Here is a 15,842-nt window from a genome sequence, read left to right as displayed (position 1 = left end):
TATATATATATATATATATATATATATATATATATATATATATATATATATATATAAATATAATTTCTTTTTGTCATTGTTTCTGACCATGTCTTGTTTTAGAAACTCTCTAATATCCAATACAAACTTCATTGCAGTCCTAAAAAAAAAAAAAAAACGTGGTTACAAACGCGCAATGAATAGACCACATTACAGCATTACAACAGTGAAATTTGTTTACAGTTATTATGTTTTCTGGAACCAATGACCATTCAGCATGGATATATATTGATGTCTCCACAAAAGTATTGGATGTCATGCAATGTTTGACTTGTGCTGGATGAACTCCAAGAAGATTCTGTGATTTCGTTACTGTTTTTCTTTCCTTTGGATCTTTAAAATGCACTTGTGAAAGAGTATAAAATGTTGGCTGTTGGGTTTATATCATTACATTATTTTCAGTCACTACATCCTTACAATAAGTACGCATTGTTTTTATTATATTTCACATGTTACCATAGCACATTCTTTCATTTAATGTATCAGTTCTTGCTCCAGGATTAAAGTGACATTCACTCCTCCTGAAGTTTCTCACGTGTCATTTTTTGTGACTTAACATTAATATGCAGTTATTGATGGTTCTTGTTTTGTCACCTCTGAAAAAGAGGTCCTGAATGTTTAAAAAACAGCTCTGACTCCATTTGGAACAAGACAACAGGCGGTATGTGTTGGTTAATATGTAACGCTCAGAGCACACTTGCACTTTGTTTCCCCAAATAATAGATGGAGCTTTCAGACGTAATCGTGCCCAAGTGGAATGGTATGTATGATAGTGAATTATGGAAAAAATGTATTTCAGTCAACTATCTTTTACCTTTTGTAACTGAGTTTATGCTAGTGGTTTTGGTGGTAACATAAGTGGAACAAATAATGTATTTATGAGATCTAATCTGCCTCGTAATTTTTTTGTGGATGGATCACAATTCAATTGTGCTTTTTTCATATCTTTTGATATCTACATGTCTTTGTGTTTCAGGTTGTGCACCCAAACCTTCTTCGACTCAAAATATGGTGGTACACAAAATGAAGATGGGATTTATTTTCATTGTAACCATGTGCTTCCTTGCTCCTGTCCACCAAGCACACCTTCCAAGTGCCACCATCTCAGATCTTTCCTTCAAAAATGTGGACTTTGCCATGGACCTCTACAGGAAAATATCCACCTACCATGACAAGAACATCTTCTTCTCACCTCTGAGCGTCTCTACTAGCTTTGCTGCTCTCTTAATGGCATCTGATGGTGTCACACATGAGGAATTACTCAAGGGACTCAACCTGGAGCAACTGGAGCGGGATGACCAGCCCGATCTTATCCCAAAACTCTTTCAACTCCTTAATGACAACATCACACAGAATGGATCGCTGAAACTGGACCAAGGCATGGCTCTCTTTATGCACTGGCAATTTGGGTTGGAGAAGACATTTGAGGACCAAATCAAGAAATTTTTTGACGCTGACATCAAAAGAATTGACTTTGCGGACACAAAAGGGAGTATCCGCTTCATCAATGAGTATATCAAGCGCAAGACGGAGGACAAAGTGACAGAGATGATTTCCTCCCTGGATGCACTAACCCAACTCATGTTAATCAACACAATTTTCTTCCAGGGTAATTTGAACCACTCTTGTATGCTTCAGAATTTCATCTTGGGTTGTTAATAACTGCTTTAACTCTGTAACTCTGTTTAACTGTTTTGACCTTTGACCCTTAATAAACTAAAAGTAGACCTACTTTTTCCTCCACAGGAGCCTGGCAGATGCCTTTCAACCCCAATTTCACTGAAAATGCACCCTTCTACATTGACAACTATAGTGTTGTGCAAGTGCAGATGATGTTTAAAGAAGATAAGTTCTACACAATAGACGATATCCCTCTTGGTGCCAGAGTGCTGAAGCTACCATACCAGGAAGGAGTTTCCATGCTTATCCTTCTACCCAACAAAGGCATAGACTACACTGCAATTGATGATGAGATCACTGCTGAGAGGTTCCTCAGCTGGATCAGAAAGCTGCAAAAAATGTAGGTGCATAGAAACTCGTGTTTTACACCCACCTGTCAGTCGTTCTTTAGCTTTTTCTACTATTTTAAAATCCATATTCTCTAGAAAGGTGCTGTTAAAAAGCACCCAGCAACAAACGTGCAAAAGTATGATATAAAATACCTACAGCTAGATAACAAGTAAGGCTATATGTCTTGTTCACAGCAAACTGGAAGTCAACATGCCCAAATTCAAGATGGAGCAGTCGTATTCCCTGCACAATCTTCTACCAGATATGGGCATGGCCAGTGTCTTCAGTAATTCAGCCAATTTGACAAAGCTGAGTAAGGATGAAGGGCTCAAAGTGTCAGAGGTAAGTTTTCAATTCCACCATGCTCTTACAACATACTATTCCAACCACTGCAGATGATGATTTAATTTTTAATCTGCTGTAAAATCACAGGTGCTGCACAAGGCTGTGATTGAGGTGGATGAGACAGGGACCACTGCAGCTGCTGCCACCACAAGTGGCATTATTGCATATTCCTTACCCAGGACCTTCATTGTCAACAGACCATTTTTCTTCTTCATATACCATGAAGACACAAATTGTCTGCTGTTCATGGGCAGGGTGATCAACCCCACCGAAAACTAGCAGTCATGACTTCATGACATGTACTGTTGAAGTTCTGAAGTGTTTGCATATGACACTGTGTTTATTCAGGCTTTTAAAAGGTTTATTTTAATGCATTTTTAAGCTTAAATCTGGCTTAGAATGCATGTTCTAGTCTGTTTGTAAGCCTGTGTGATCCCTAATAATAAAGAATTTACATATTAAGTGTGCCTTTCTTTTGGATTTAATCAAATCATTTCAGCTTTCAAACAATGATGTGGGCAAAGCACATACTAAATAAAAGCAGTGCTGGGTAGATACATTTGAGCGCCACAGTAATTGTATCACTTTCCATATAATGAGTAAATTAATAAATTGTTTTCAGTCAAATACATCAGTACCACTTTCCAATAAGGTCCTATTTATGGGGTTTGGACAACAACCATTAAAAATATGTTAACATGATAAACTCCAGACTTGATTGAAAACCACTAACAAATTAACTATTTACATTTATAATTGTATGTAGATGGCCTGTGAACCTTTGCTGTCTTAATTAGATGTGTGTCCTAGCTCAAACATTGAGCTCAGTCAAATTAGTTTTACTCTGTCTGAGTTGTATTAATTTCTGACTTTATGAAGATGATCACCAGATCATTTCAAATAGAAGATTTTAAAATATTTTGATTGATAGACAGGACAAATAGTTGCAGGAAGTACTTGTTAATGCCAGTTTAGTGTGTACATGTTAGATTACATGACTTCACTGTGTGTGTGTGTAACCCATAGACTGTCAAATAAAGTTTTTCAAACCATGTGATCGGCACTGTCATGGCTGCCCCCTCGTGTCATGCGTAAATGTTATCGTTTGTAACACTATTTTGTCATTTCAAGAAACCACAGACGGTCAAGGTAGTACTTTTTAAATATGTGTTTTTATTTCTACTTATTGTAGAGTTGTTTATGGTTTTCCAAGCCAATCGAATCTGCTATATTTACGTGCATTTTAAATGTAGTTACAGAGCCTCGGCACCCAGCTGCTACTACTAGCTAACTTCATACACTTTTAACAGCGCAGTTTATGGGAGGCAACATATTGGCGTAACCTGGTTAGTGTGTTTATTTGTAGGAAAATGAAGACAAAGAAGATGAAGACGAAAAATAAGCATATGTCCTTCGGGCTGAAGAAAAAGGACAAACGGAGTATCCATGTGAAAGGCAAATGGAAAGCCATAGAACTTGATCCTAGTCTCTTCTCCGAGGAGGGCCTGGAGGGCCTGGTGTGTTTTGAAGAGCTGACAAATTACAGTCTGATAGACTCCGAGAAGGCTGCAGCTAAAGCAGCACAAGAACTGAAAAAGGAAAAGAAGACGAAGAAAAGAAAAGCCAGCGAGGGAGAGGAGGCTGGAGAGAAGGTAGACTCGGCGACCAAAGAGAGAGATAAATCAGCTGAACCAGCCAAGAAAAACGCCAAAAAGAAGAAGAAAAATAAGAAACTGGCTGCAAAGGAGTCAGCCCAACCAGGTAAAATTTCTGCAGAAGTCACACAGGAGGATGCAGGTGGGGAGAGAGATGAAGGTGGAGCTGCTAAAAAAGACACATTAACACATGCAGCCATTAGCTCAGAACCTGATGCCCAAACAAAACTAGCAAAGAAGAAGAACAAAAAGAAAAAGAAACCGAAGGAGCAGAAAGAAACAGATACAGTCCCAGAAGAACAGCCAAACCTGGAGTCTCCATCAGAACTTAAGACTCTAGAAAAAGAAAAATCAGCTCAACATAAAGTGACAAAACTCCCCAAAAAGCAGCAAAAGAATTGGACAAATGCAGCACTTAATGGCTCTAATGACAAAAATACTGATGTGAGTGCATGGAAGGACCTGTTTGTTCCCTCCCCTGTGCTGAAGGCACTGAGCAGTCTTGGATTTGGGTCACCAACCCCTATTCAAGCCCTGGCTTTGCCTCCAGCTATCAGAGATCGTATGGATATCCTGGGGGCGGCAGAGACAGGTAAGAATGTCAAGAATATAAAATACCTTTTGGTCCAATAAGGACCAATTTGTCCTCATATTTCCATATGTGAAGCTCATGTAAGCACTGACATTACAGGAAGTGGGAAGACATTGGCTTTTGGCATTCCCATGATCCATACTATCCTGGAGTGGAGGGCTGGTTCAGAAAGGCCTGTTGATGACTGCACAGAACCAACCAGAGAGGTGGAGAGTTTGTATTTACCATCTGTAGATGAGTCCACAAAGTCAGGAGACACAGCTGAACCCACAATAGAAAAAGACAAGGACGACGACGTGAAGTCTGAGGAAGAAGATGGTGCAAGCATCACAGAGCAGGATCAAGATGACACAGATGAACATGACAGTGAAGATGAAGAAAATGATGATGATGAGAGGCTTAGGTGTGTTAAAGTAATCGAAAATGCAGATTTTGACTTTGAGCCCACCGCTGAAGAGGAAGAAAACCCTGTTGGTAGTCGGAGTCAGCCTCTGCTTGGACTGGTGCTTACCCCCACCAGGGAGCTGGCTGTTCAGGTCAAGCACCATATTGACGCTGTCGCAAAATTCTCTGGTAAGTCATTCAAGTTTTAAAATTGTTTTAAAATTAATTTAACAGAATTATTAATGTCTAGATACTGAAGATGTTGCTGTTGTGCAGAAATCAAAACGGCGATAGTGGTGGGTGGAATGGCACAACAGAAACAAAGGAGGATGCTGAAGCGAAGACCAGAGATCATTATTGCCACTCCAGGACGTCTGTGGGACTTGATCAAGGAGAGGCATCCACATCTGCTGAACTTGAGACAGCTCAGGTAGGTCACCCTTCACACCTCCTTGACCAACTATACAGTTCACTAATCAGTACAAATTAAGAGTTTTGAATTACAATAATTTGGAAATCAGAATTTTTAATTTGTTATGATCACATCATCACAACACAAAGCCAGTAAAAGGTCGGTGGATGGCCATAAATGTTTTTTTACCGCAACATGTTCATATTTAGAGTGAAACATTAATACGGAGCGTGTTTGGATTTTTACAGGCCAGTCAGGAGGGGCCATATTAGCCCATTTCTATACAAGATGTAAAACACAGATAAAATATATACTTCATCTAAAATGCTCTGAAATTACTGGTGCATGAATGGTATAAAGAAGAAACAATCCAAGATATCCATGCCTTTTGATTAACATCCCATAGCCTTAATGCTGTGTTCACATACACCGCAAATTTAATCCTCATAACGCTTTCCTTGCGCAGGTTTTATCGCTGGACAACTGCTGAGACACCTAGCATTGACACCATGCACATTATTGTTATTTGTAGGAGGGGTCCCTGTGCCGTCATTGTCAAACAAATGGCAGAGGCAGCAGCAAAATGTTTGAAAGCTAAACTGGTACCACTGGTTCATGCTACCTTTTATTAACTGCTCTCAGTTGTTTTTCCACAGGTGCCTGGTCATTGATGAAGCAGATCGCATGATTGAAAGAGGCCACTTTGCAGAGCTGGAGAGTCTGCTGGAGATGCTGAACACCGTGCACTTTAATCCCACGAGGCAAACATTTGTGTTCTCGGCCACACTGACCATGGCTCGCAGCCTGCCCACCCGCCTCCTGCAGAAGAAGAAGAAGAAGAATCTGGACCAGAGGAACCAGCTGGAAATTCTCATGGAGAAAGTGGGCATCAAGTCCAAACCCAAAATCATTGACCTGACCAGGAAGGAGGCAACTGTGGAGACCCTGACTGAGACACGAATCCACTGTCAGAAGGAGGAGAAGGACTTCTACCTTTACTACTTTTTGCTCCAGTATCCTGGCCGCACCATGGTGTTTGCCAACAGTATAGAATGTATCAAGAGACTGAACTCCCTGCTGGTTATCTTGGACCGTACTCCTCTGCCGCTTCATGCCAACATGCACCAGAAACAACGCCTCAAAAACCTGGAAAGGTTTGCTGAGAGGGAGAGGTAAGTTTTGCACACACTTGGAGTAGTGTTCTGAAGGTATTTTCTTTAGGATGGGACTTAATCTTGTAATTGTGTACATATGATGAAAAATAAAAACCTGTTACCTGCAATTACAGGCTTAAAGGTTTTATCAGGTATGTGCGAAGAGCTCTGGATTATGTTTCCCATATCCAGTTCCATCATGGAGAGTTTTATCATTCATCATTATATATTGATTTTATTTATGTTATGTATTTTATTTATTTATGTTATAAGTTTGCAATCACAGTAGTTTCGCCTATTAAAATAAGCAAGATATTCAAGTTTTTTGGGGTGGGGTTTAATGGGGAAGAGCTTATTCACTCAAAGTGGAGGGTGGAGAAATAACTTGAGGGCTCTTTGCCTGTACTCGCGCTGTTGTTGCTACCATCTTGGCAAGGTCTCCCTTGGTTAAAAAAATAAAATAAAAAATTTAAAAATCGAAGTCAAAAAATGTAGAATTATAATATAAATAAAACACACTGAGATATGTATTTTAAGCTCAGATTATTTATTTGGTTCTTGTAATAAGTAGTAGCCACGTCCTCACTGTCATATTCCTTACAGCGCTTAAATTTCAAATTTTTATTTACAGTTGTGTTCTACTGACTACTGATGTGGCAGCAAGAGGACTGGATATCCCCAATGTTCAGCATGTTATTCACTACCAGGTAAGTTTTTTTGACTTTTCCATATTTATTTATTTAAACAAAAAAAAAACGTTTATACCAGTACTTCTATTCAAACATATTAATTGTGACCTATGAAAAATGAGGGGTACTGTTTAACTGTAACCCAAACCAGGTTCCCAGGACATCTGAGACTTATGTCCATCGGAGTGGCAGAACAGCAAGAGCCACCAAAGAGGGTCTCAGTTTGCTGCTAATAGGCCCAGATGACATGATGAACTTCAAAAAGATTTACAAGGCCCTTGGGAAGGATGAGGACCTTCCCATGTTCCCCATAGAGATCAAATGCATGGAAGCAATCAAGGTGAGACCCAGCATTAGGTCCTGTCTTTATGGGACATTGAAGATTATATTTAATATTTTTGATTGTCGTGTGTTCCTCCACAGGAACGGGTGAACTTGGCCAGACAGATAGAGAAGATTGAGTTCCACAATAGCAAAGAGAAGCACCACAACTCCTGGTTCAGACAAGCAGCAGAGGCCCTGGAGGTGGACCTGGATGATGATCTTTTAATTGGTTAGACCAACACAGCAAAAAATCTCCAGTAGTGTTTTCACTTTATTTTAAAATGTTCAAATACAGACAACTAAATATGCAATCTATCTCCACAGGCAGAGCACAGGATGAGGACGGTGACAGAGAGCAGCAGAAGATAGTAAAGGGGATGAAAAAGCATTTGAAGCATTTGATCTGCCAGCCTATATTCAAGAACGTGACAAAGACCAAGTATCCCACTCAAATGGGAAAGCTCTCCGTGCCTCACATGCCTCTAGCAGGGATGGAAAGTGCCCTTACCAGGGTTTCAATACAGGAGGAGAAACAGAAGTTAAAGAAAGGGGTTCCACCACAGCAGAAAAAGCAGAAGAAAAAACAGCAGCAGTGACATGTTAATGGGGAATGTGTGTTTTAAAAGTCCATCTTTGACAGGATTTATGTAATTGTTTGTTTACATAAATTCATTTCAAATCATTTATATACTTATTGCACAATGTGCAAAAATTGTATTTCCAGATGTCGTTCAATACGCTGTACACTGCAAGATTTTATAAAAATCTGTTTTCACAAGTGTCTTAAAGCTCAGCTGGGATTATTTGTTTTTTCAACCAATGTCAATATTCCTGAGTTGAGTCCCACTGGATCACTGGTCAGTGTTGAGGTCGTGGGTAGAGAATGTTATAATGTGACGTTTGGAAGAGGAGGTGCAGGGAGGGTTCTGCACCCTCTGGAATGATGTGATGAGCCAACTGCTGTTCATCACCCTCCATGGAGACGATGTGAATGCAAATATCCAGGGCCTGTGAAAGAGCTAAGATGTCCACATGGTCACACTCCATCGCCATAGCCTCGACTTCCTGAATGAAGACAACAAAGACATTACCAAACCTGACAGTTGCATTTCCTTGACAATTTTTTCACTAGATGGCAGCAACAACTTGTTACTAACTTGTTGACAGTAGGCTTGTAGATTGGGTGCCTCCACAAAGTTGCAGAAGAAGTCTGCATGGTTTTGCAGGTGTGCCGACGTGAGCAGCCGGAGATACTGCACCACGCTGTCGGAGGTCATCTGTTCATTGAAGAGCCTGAGCAGCCTTTCTTCTTGCTCATCAGCCTGGCACTGCTCAACTACATTTACGACCTTCATGGGAACAGCAGCAATTAGGTATTTTCACTCATTGGTATTACAAAAACTCTTGCTCCTAATTGTACATGTGTGCCTCGTATAATCTGATTTCATTCGCTGCACTTTATTAATAACTGGACTACCAGATTAATCACACACAGCAAGGAGCTATGTGTAAGTACTTACCTCATTCATGAACGTGAGATTTTCAGATGGTTACAAATTATCCCTCTAAATATATAGAATGTTTTACTTTTAAAAATCTGCATGTTTTAGTTAAAATGGTGGACTGACTGTGGCAGGCTCAAGTACAATAACAGTAGGCTATATTAGAAAAGTGACTTTGCATTCTGGAAGATAACGTGTGACTGAAATGACGTTATGCAGTAAGATTTTAGAAAACTGAGTTGAGTTAGATATAACTTGCATCGATCTTGTACTATACTCTACCCAAAGGCCCATCCTGGAATTTTGAGTGTATCGTACAAATAGGTCCCAGGTCACTTTTGTCATAGCTTTGTGTAGGCCTACCTTTTTTTCCAATTTTTAAATTGGCTTGTCTTTTGCCTAACTTTCCTGTTCTTGTTTGACATTGTCTACAGTGATTTCTGATTCCCATTGCTCTCTCTCTCTATCCATCTATCTATATATTACCTTATCGTTCTTATCTAAGCGTGTCATTTATTTTAAAGACCTAATGCTATCTTTTAGGTGAAAGCCTAAATGGTGTGACTGTAAAATGAAACGCAGTATTTACTGTGTTGAGGTGGTGTTTGAAGGAACTCTCGTGAAATCCCGCAGAAGACAAGTCTTGGCAGGTTTGAATAATCTTCTCCTTAAACCTGAAAGTGAAACCAATAAGACAACGCCACTATACATCTGAAGCGACTTCAGTTGGGACAAATGGCTTTGATGGCGACAACTGACCTCTGCAAAGCCCTGGCATTGTGTAGGACTGACTCCAAGTGTGCGAAGCAGAGGGCTCTGTAGAAGCAGTTCCCATCCCCGCTCACTTGTCTGACGGAGGAAAACTGGCTGCTTAAATCCTAACAAAGGACAATAGGTGTGATTAATATATGGTGGATTCGTTGAGTTAAGAGGGATAACTATGCCCACCAGCAGTACACCAACCCACCCCTGCCTACTTTGTATTTGGCACCCGGCGTTAGCTCAGGAAACAGCGAAGAAATGTCCTCCCTGGACGAGACAAGACAGCCAGCCTCCATCTGTCGACAAACAAACAGCGTTACTAACTACGAGACCAAACAGCAGTTTCAATCGTCGGCTGGCCACACGCCATAACGTTACCTCCGCATTTCAACAACATGGAAACGATGTATGAAAGCGTAATTACAATTTGGCAAGACTCCGTGCGTCAACGCTGTGTGTCAAAACATTGTTGCAATTGTATTTCCATTTTTCTGCAAACCGGATGTTTGCAGGTACCACGTGTTCGTGTTAAAGGGACAGTAGAATACATAGTTTGATTAATGCTGGAGACATGCCTTTGTAAATGACTTTTTGTAGACGAAAAGTCATTGAGCCGAAGAATCATTGTAAAAATAGAAACTAGTGTAACATGTTTTAGCTCAAAACGTGGCTAGCCACATTAGCCTATTATTGTGGGTTAGCCTTCTCCCTGTTACTTCTAGGCTACTGCAAAGTCAAATTAGCAATAGCCTACTTAACTGTAACTAACTTTAATAGTAAAATCCTACATTCAAAATCTTACTCACGATTAAGCAAATTGTACCTAAAATATCACACTGTTATACTGTATTTCAACCTATCAGGTCGAGGTGGGGCTAATTTTAACTATTTTATATACAATAATGCATCATTTATGTGTTGATGTGTATCTCCAAAGTAACAAATAAAAGCTGTCACATTATTGCAGTGTAGTGAAAAGTTGAATATTTCCTCCATCAAATGGAAAAACTCAATAGTAGCCTATAGTAATAGTATTTCAAAACTGTCTGTACGTAAAATACTTGAATAAATGTACTACTGGGCTACTACTAGTAAATGTAACTGTCCACTGCTGGTCATCAGTAAGTGGGTGTGCTTGGAATCCCTGAAAGTATAGGTGTCAAACAGTCCATTGGAGGTACCCTTCCTCTTTAATGAAATACTACTTCTTCTTCTTTTTCGTCTTCTTATTCTTCTTATTTTTATTAAAACCTTTTAATTAACCACAAAGTCTTAGATTAAAATCTTTTAAAAAAGATTAAAAATCTCTTTTACAAGAGCATCCTGGCCAGGACAGGCAGCAGCACAATTAACAGGATTGCAGATTAAAAAACATAACAATTTACATTGAAAATAAATAATAAATTACAGGATCATAAAATATCAAATATTCATCACAAGTCATCAACATCAGTCATCAAACAGGGGCAATATGAATCGATCAAAACCTCTACACCCAGACGTGCCCGCCTTTAAAATTACTTTACTTGCACCATGCATGAATTAATAAAAGGATTAACGTGTTTGCTGCTTCAGCTGCACTGTCGAGAGGAGAAGCATTACAACATAGCTAGTTGGTGATCAAATGGTGATCACTGTCTGCACTACAACGCTGTAAGAAAACCTGTATGGCAGTGTCGAACAACATGGAGCAGGCCAGAATTTGCTTTGCTGCTAACATTTGGTGTTTAGATGCAGAATGGGAAATGCACATGTGCGCAACACTTGGCCCTGCATGATATGATGTGATACAAGAGGAAAGATTATCTACTACTTTATATTTACTGTAGGGGAGAGCAGGGTAAGTTGTCTCGTGTGTAAGTTGTCACACTGCTCATAACTCCCAACACTAGAGGCTCTATGTCAAAAATCTAATTTGACTTCCTGTTCTGTAGGCATGTAGTGTGTTAGTAGATACAAACAAACAAACAAAAACACACACACACACACACACACACACACACACACACACACACACACACACACACACACACACACACACACACACACACACACACACTACATCATTCAGTTATTAATTTAGTTAGGCAACAAGGGTAGTACACAAATAAGCCTGTAATTATTATTTGCAAGGAGGAATGTGTTTTTGAAGGAAGGACGAAAATTATCAGCAGAAGACAGAGAATACACCACTTGACATGATGCTAAAGGCAGCCAGGCAGGTGAAGTTGAACAACAAATCAATCAAAAGCTGCTGACATCTCTTTTGACTTCATCTATGCGGAGCTATTTTCATACAGTATTCCAAAGAAGACGTGGTTTAAGTGTGTCAAATGCAACAAATGTGCCTGCAATGCTTGCACCTCAGGCCAGGCAATTTATGTGTGCCAGAACTGTGACTCTAAACACGTCTGATTATCGTACAAAAATGCAAAATTAGTTGCATTAGTGTGTGTGTGTGTGTGTGTGTTTAAACACCACATCTGTTTAGTTAAGAAGTTATGCATTTAAGCAAGTTATCTGCAGCATTACATTCAATTACCATAGATCTATTTGCACTCCAGAGAACGTTTGATTTTCAAGTTCAAAGAAAGACGTTGTGCCTAAGTGTTCTAACTGTTAGATAATCTAGTGTGACAACTTACCCAATGCAGTGTGACAATTTACCTGCCGATGGGGCAAACTGTCACAAGTGCACACTCTCTATTCAACAGTCTACAACTCCATATAAGATAAGATATGAAGATGTAATGAATACAAAACTTCTGCCCAAGACTTCATTCTTTCATTTGGTATGACATTTGTACCATTGTGATGTACTGTGCTCAGTAAATATTAGACAGTGTGAAAAGTGTGACAACATATCCTCACTCTTTGTTTTAAAATACTTTTGAAAATCTTTTTTAAATGGCTGTTTGTATGATTTAAATCTGAGAAAATTGCATACATACCATGTCACACTCCATTTTGATGACTCCGTGCTGTCTGTCTGCATTATTTGATTGCGAGCATTTTATTTTTAAAATGCAACAATTATTCCATTCCAGAGATACACAGAGTAAAAATGCACAAATACAAAAGTTCCAATGGTCAAAATTTTTAAAAAGCTGAATAAAAGTGCAAAATTTGGTGTATAGGATTTTCCATAAAGAGTTTTGAACACTGAGCCTCTGTTACACAAACTCACACAATTTGAGTCAAACAACTCTTAAATGTCAACAAAAATATCTAAAATGTCCACTGCATCTCACAGTCTTCATGTTGTCATGTTCTGTTACATTTCAAAAGTAAGCTATTGTCAAACTACTACTTCCAAGGTCAAAAATGAACTTTCTGACACAACAAACTTGAGATCTAAAGGTTGTACATCAACTCATTGTCTCACTCTTTCTGCTGACTTTACTTTTGATTTGTATTTTACTGCCGATGCTTTTCACTGATCCCCTCTCTTTTTTGTCTGTCAGAGCTGTTCTACTCGTCATTGCAGACCCTGACTCCATCAGTCTCCTCGCTCTCTTCTCTGTGTCTGCCTTGTCCACAATGTACTCCTGAAATCAAATCTGTGGTTAGGTCAAGGAGCTTAAATTATTAGCATAGTAACAACAACTTATGAAGATTTTACCTTCACCATGTCCATCATTGTCAGTATGTTCATGTTTTCCAGAGGTCCATATGCTGGTAGATAACACTGCTCTGCAAGGCTGTTGATGGCCACAAGCAAAGTTCCCACTTCTTCAACCTGAGTGATAAGTATATATCAAAACTCCTATCTGCAAATACGCTAAGGGTCATTGCCAACTCATAATCTTGAAGGCACACCTTCACTCTGGACAGGCCTTGCTCCATCAGCAGGTTAACCTCTGTCTGCTTGTTCTTCTCTTTGAGGGTTTCCAACTCACTCTGGAGTTCAGACAGTTCCTTACTGATCAACTGCGACACACACAAAAACTTGAATACGTTGTTCCTTCAAGCACTGGTAATTAAGAAAAACTGCAGTGAATATCTGTGTCTGACCAATTTTTTAATGCTGTGTTCCTGCTTCATGGTCTGCAGTAGTCGCTGGCCCTGCTCCACCTCATCCTCCAGACGCCCCAATCGCTGCAGCAGCTCCTGGTGGGTGATGGACAGGGTCTCATGGCGCCGAATAATGGGCATAACCAAAGATTCAGACCCATTATCAAGGTAAACTGGGGAAAAAAAAAAAGATTGTGCAGTTTGGTCCATCTTACAGCCAGTGTGTAAATAACTCATAAGGATGAGCAGAACAGGTAGATGTAAAGGTGTCACTCATGAAATGCAACACATGTCAGTTCTGAACTTACTGCTGGGGAGATAATCCAGTGTTTTCATCAAGTAGTCCTCATAGATTTTGTATTTTGCCATTCTCTCCTTTAAAACATGCTGTCTGTGAGTTGAGACATGGTAAATCTGAGGTCAAATGTGACATTCAGTATTACCATATGAAGGCTTTGGTTTAAAGTTGTTACCTGGCCCTGAGTTGTTTCAGCTGTTCTGTCAGATCTTCTATCTCTCTCTGCTTCGATATGTTCTGCTCCCGTGCAGCCTCATACTTCTTCAGCGCTCGGCGTCGCTTCACTTCATTTTCAGCCACAAACTTCTCAAATTTAATCGCCCTCTCTTTAGTCTGGGTAAACAAACCCCAAAGGAAAACTGTTTTAGGATGCTGCCAGTGACAGAAATCCACTCCCTCATTCTTGTGTTGTAATTTTGGGTGGTTTCAAGTCACCTGCTGTTGTTTTTTTTCCTGTTGAGACCTTCTCTGAGCTAGAGCCTCCAAGCAGCTCTTAAACTCTTGCTGTTTGAATGCGAGTTGCTTGTCCACCTCATCCAACTCAGCCTGTTTCTTCAGAACCAGAGTCTTTTGCAAAGTGTTCACTCCTGCTTCAAGGACTCTGCTTGAAGTCTGCACATGTGAAAAATACAATTAGCTGCATAAACACAAAGGCTTTTCATGCACTAAAAGATCCTACAAAGTGAGTCATCATCACAGGCAACAAAAATTTAATTTTCTGTATTTATAAATTTTATTTCTTAATTCCACAGGTTGAAAACAAATCCTTTTTACTTACCTCTGTTACAACAGGTATGTAGTTGACATTTTCCTGCTTTTTATGTCTGAGGAGAAAATAGATTTTGTAATAACAACGCTATTCAATAGAAACGTTCATAAAAGGGTTTTAAAGAGAATGGAAGTTTATATAGGCTAATAAAAGCACTGGCAAACCTGGTGTCTTCCGACTGTGTTACAAAAATATTTCTTTTTCTGTTCTCCACCGTCAGTTTTAGACGAGGGTCGCTGTTATCCAAGACAGGAAGGGGAGAAGTCGTCATGTTTTTAGAAAATATAAGCTATTGTCCAGTAATAACCAAATCCTGCAGTTATTCCACGTACGGAAGATCCAAGGGACGACCAGAGGGTCTTTTCCGGATGTTTTCCTGGATTTGTGTAGACGTTGTCAGGGAAACGCGGACGAGACAACAGGGAATGGATCGGGATCGGCTCTCCGTGGCAACTGCCGAGGAGGCGGTTCAGTTTTATTGACTGAAGAGAGGCATAGAAATGAGATCGTTAGAGGTCTGAGAGGAGCAGAACATTTAGAGCGCCCACTCCGGCCTGGTTCCCGTGAACCAAGTTGCATAGAGGAGCAAACAATGGACTGCTGCTGCCTCAAGTCCAGATCAGGTTTGGGATGCACAGTTATCAACTCCTTAAGAGTTCACATGATAAATTCTGCTTCTCTGCCGACGTTACCTGTGAGATATGGCCGACAATTGATATGGAATGATACTAAAAGCCTAATAGAAGCATAATAAAAAAGGCTCCTGCTTTCCAACTTTCCATTAACATTTCTTGCATAAATTATTAAAAACATTAGGCCTACCTAGATTTTTTTAAAGAATAGCCTGTTTTTATCACTCAACATTGTGCTAAAATGGAAATCCATTTGTTTAT

The 15,842-nt window shown here is 39.7% G+C and overlaps 4 protein-coding genes across 12 annotated transcripts; 2 read left to right on the top strand and 2 right to left on the bottom strand.

The window, feature by feature from the left end:
* The first annotated feature begins 24 nt into the window (after nucleotides 1-24).
* serpina10b (serpin peptidase inhibitor, clade A (alpha-1 antiproteinase, antitrypsin), member 10b) lies at nucleotides 25-2,856 on the top strand. The gene is made up of 5 exons (XM_046062955.1): nucleotides 25-799; nucleotides 1,016-1,648; nucleotides 1,786-2,059; nucleotides 2,244-2,391; nucleotides 2,482-2,856. The coding sequence occupies exons 1-5, from the start codon at nucleotides 763-765 to the stop codon at nucleotides 2,671-2,673; spliced, it is 1,284 nt and encodes a 427-aa protein (XP_045918911.1). The 5' UTR covers nucleotides 25-762; the 3' UTR covers nucleotides 2,674-2,856.
* Nucleotides 2,857-3,425: 569 nt separating this feature from the next.
* On the top strand, nucleotides 3,426-15,728 carry ddx24 (DEAD (Asp-Glu-Ala-Asp) box helicase 24). Of its 7 annotated transcripts, none has more exons than XM_046061831.1 (15): nucleotides 3,426-3,543; nucleotides 3,761-4,641; nucleotides 4,741-5,214; nucleotides 5,302-5,455; nucleotides 6,094-6,609; nucleotides 7,223-7,298; nucleotides 7,432-7,620; nucleotides 7,704-7,833; nucleotides 7,929-8,977; nucleotides 13,333-13,433; nucleotides 13,533-13,618; nucleotides 13,754-13,844; nucleotides 13,922-14,050; nucleotides 14,933-14,972; nucleotides 15,170-15,728. In XM_046061831.1, the coding sequence occupies exons 2-9, from the start codon at nucleotides 3,765-3,767 to the stop codon at nucleotides 8,198-8,200; spliced, it is 2,688 nt and encodes an 895-aa protein (XP_045917787.1). In that variant the 5' UTR covers nucleotides 3,426-3,543; nucleotides 3,761-3,764; the 3' UTR covers nucleotides 8,201-8,977; nucleotides 13,333-13,433; nucleotides 13,533-13,618; nucleotides 13,754-13,844; nucleotides 13,922-14,050; nucleotides 14,933-14,972; nucleotides 15,170-15,728. The 7 variants fall into 7 exon arrangements, with proteins under 7 accessions (XP_045917787.1, XP_045917785.1, XP_045917788.1 ...); XM_046061829.1 differs by having other exon boundaries at nucleotides 13,333-13,438; XM_046061832.1 differs by having other exon boundaries at nucleotides 13,333-13,438; nucleotides 13,922-14,136.
* Nucleotides 7,858-12,953, bottom strand: LOC123978560 (ubiquitin thioesterase OTUB2-like). 3 transcript variants are annotated; one of them, XM_046061841.1, is made up of 6 exons: nucleotides 12,820-12,953; nucleotides 10,084-10,164; nucleotides 9,866-9,984; nucleotides 9,696-9,780; nucleotides 8,762-8,953; nucleotides 7,858-8,669 (listed from the first exon to the last, which is right to left on the bottom strand). In XM_046061841.1, exons 1-6 carry the CDS (start codon nucleotides 12,832-12,834, stop codon nucleotides 8,463-8,465), a joined length of 699 nt encoding a protein of 232 aa, XP_045917797.1. In that variant the 5' UTR covers nucleotides 12,835-12,953; the 3' UTR covers nucleotides 7,858-8,462. The 3 variants fall into 3 exon arrangements, with proteins under 3 accessions (XP_045917797.1, XP_045917798.1, XP_045917799.1); XM_046061842.1 differs by lacking the exon at nucleotides 12,820-12,953 and adding an exon at nucleotides 10,293-10,383; XM_046061843.1 differs by lacking the exon at nucleotides 12,820-12,953 and adding an exon at nucleotides 10,247-10,352.
* On the bottom strand, nucleotides 12,851-15,371 carry si:ch1073-416d2.4 (coiled-coil domain-containing protein 42 like-2). The gene is made up of 9 exons (XM_046061839.1): nucleotides 15,114-15,371; nucleotides 14,959-15,004; nucleotides 14,616-14,792; nucleotides 14,356-14,513; nucleotides 14,191-14,273; nucleotides 13,883-14,055; nucleotides 13,688-13,798; nucleotides 13,491-13,607; nucleotides 12,851-13,416 (listed from the first exon to the last, which is right to left on the bottom strand). The coding sequence occupies exons 1-9, from the start codon at nucleotides 15,218-15,220 to the stop codon at nucleotides 13,237-13,239; spliced, it is 1,152 nt and encodes a 383-aa protein (XP_045917795.1). The 5' UTR covers nucleotides 15,221-15,371; the 3' UTR covers nucleotides 12,851-13,236.
* Nucleotides 15,729-15,842: the final 114 nt, after the last annotated feature.

The sequence above is a fragment of the Micropterus dolomieu genome, linkage group LG11, assembly GCF_021292245.1.
Source record: "Micropterus dolomieu isolate WLL.071019.BEF.003 ecotype Adirondacks linkage group LG11, ASM2129224v1, whole genome shotgun sequence".
In the NCBI taxonomy this organism is placed as follows: domain Eukaryota; kingdom Metazoa; phylum Chordata; class Actinopteri; order Centrarchiformes; family Centrarchidae; genus Micropterus; species Micropterus dolomieu.
Note: the sequence above shows the minus strand (reverse complement) of the source record. Positions and strands in the feature narration are given on the sequence as shown.

Bases quoted from the DNA above. Each gene is read 5' to 3' on its own strand.
- serpina10b (XM_046062955.1), top strand. From the start codon at position 763: ATGGAGCTTTCAGACGTAATCGTGCCCAAGTGGAATG. The intron at 2,060-2,243 runs GTAGGTGCATAG...TCTTGTTCACAG, and splicing joins ATCAGAAAGCTGCAAAAAAT to CAAACTGGAAGTCAACATGC. The intron at 2,392-2,481 runs GTAAGTTTTCAA...GTAAAATCACAG, and splicing joins AAGGGCTCAAAGTGTCAGAG to GTGCTGCACAAGGCTGTGAT.
- ddx24 (XM_046061835.1), top strand. From the start codon at position 3,765: ATGAAGACAAAGAAGATGAAGACGAAAAATAAGCATATGTCCTTCGGG. The intron at 7,299-7,431 runs GTAAGTTTTTTT...AACCCAAACCAG, and splicing joins AGCATGTTATTCACTACCAG to GTTCCCAGGACATCTGAGAC. The intron at 7,834-7,928 runs GTTAGACCAACA...CTATCTCCACAG, and splicing joins GGATGATGATCTTTTAATTG to GCAGAGCACAGGATGAGGAC.
- LOC123978560 (XM_046061841.1), bottom strand. The intron at 9,781-9,865 runs GTCAGTTGTCGC...TTTCACTTTCAG, and splicing joins AATGCCAGGGCTTTGCAGAG to GTTTAAGGAGAAGATTATTC. The intron at 8,954-9,695 runs GTAAATACTGCG...GTTCCCATGAAG, and splicing joins TCAAACACCACCTCAACACA to GTCGTAAATGTAGTTGAGCA.
- si:ch1073-416d2.4 (XM_046061839.1), bottom strand. From the start codon at position 15,220: ATGACGACTTCTCCCCTTCCTGTCTTGGATAACAGCGACCCTCGTCTA. The intron at 14,514-14,615 runs GTGACTTGAAAC...TTGTTTACCCAG, and splicing joins AGGAAAAAAAACAACAGCAG to ACTAAAGAGAGGGCGATTAA. The intron at 13,608-13,687 runs GTGTGCCTTCAA...CTTATCACTCAG, and splicing joins AAGGCCTGTCCAGAGTGAAG to GTTGAAGAAGTGGGAACTTT.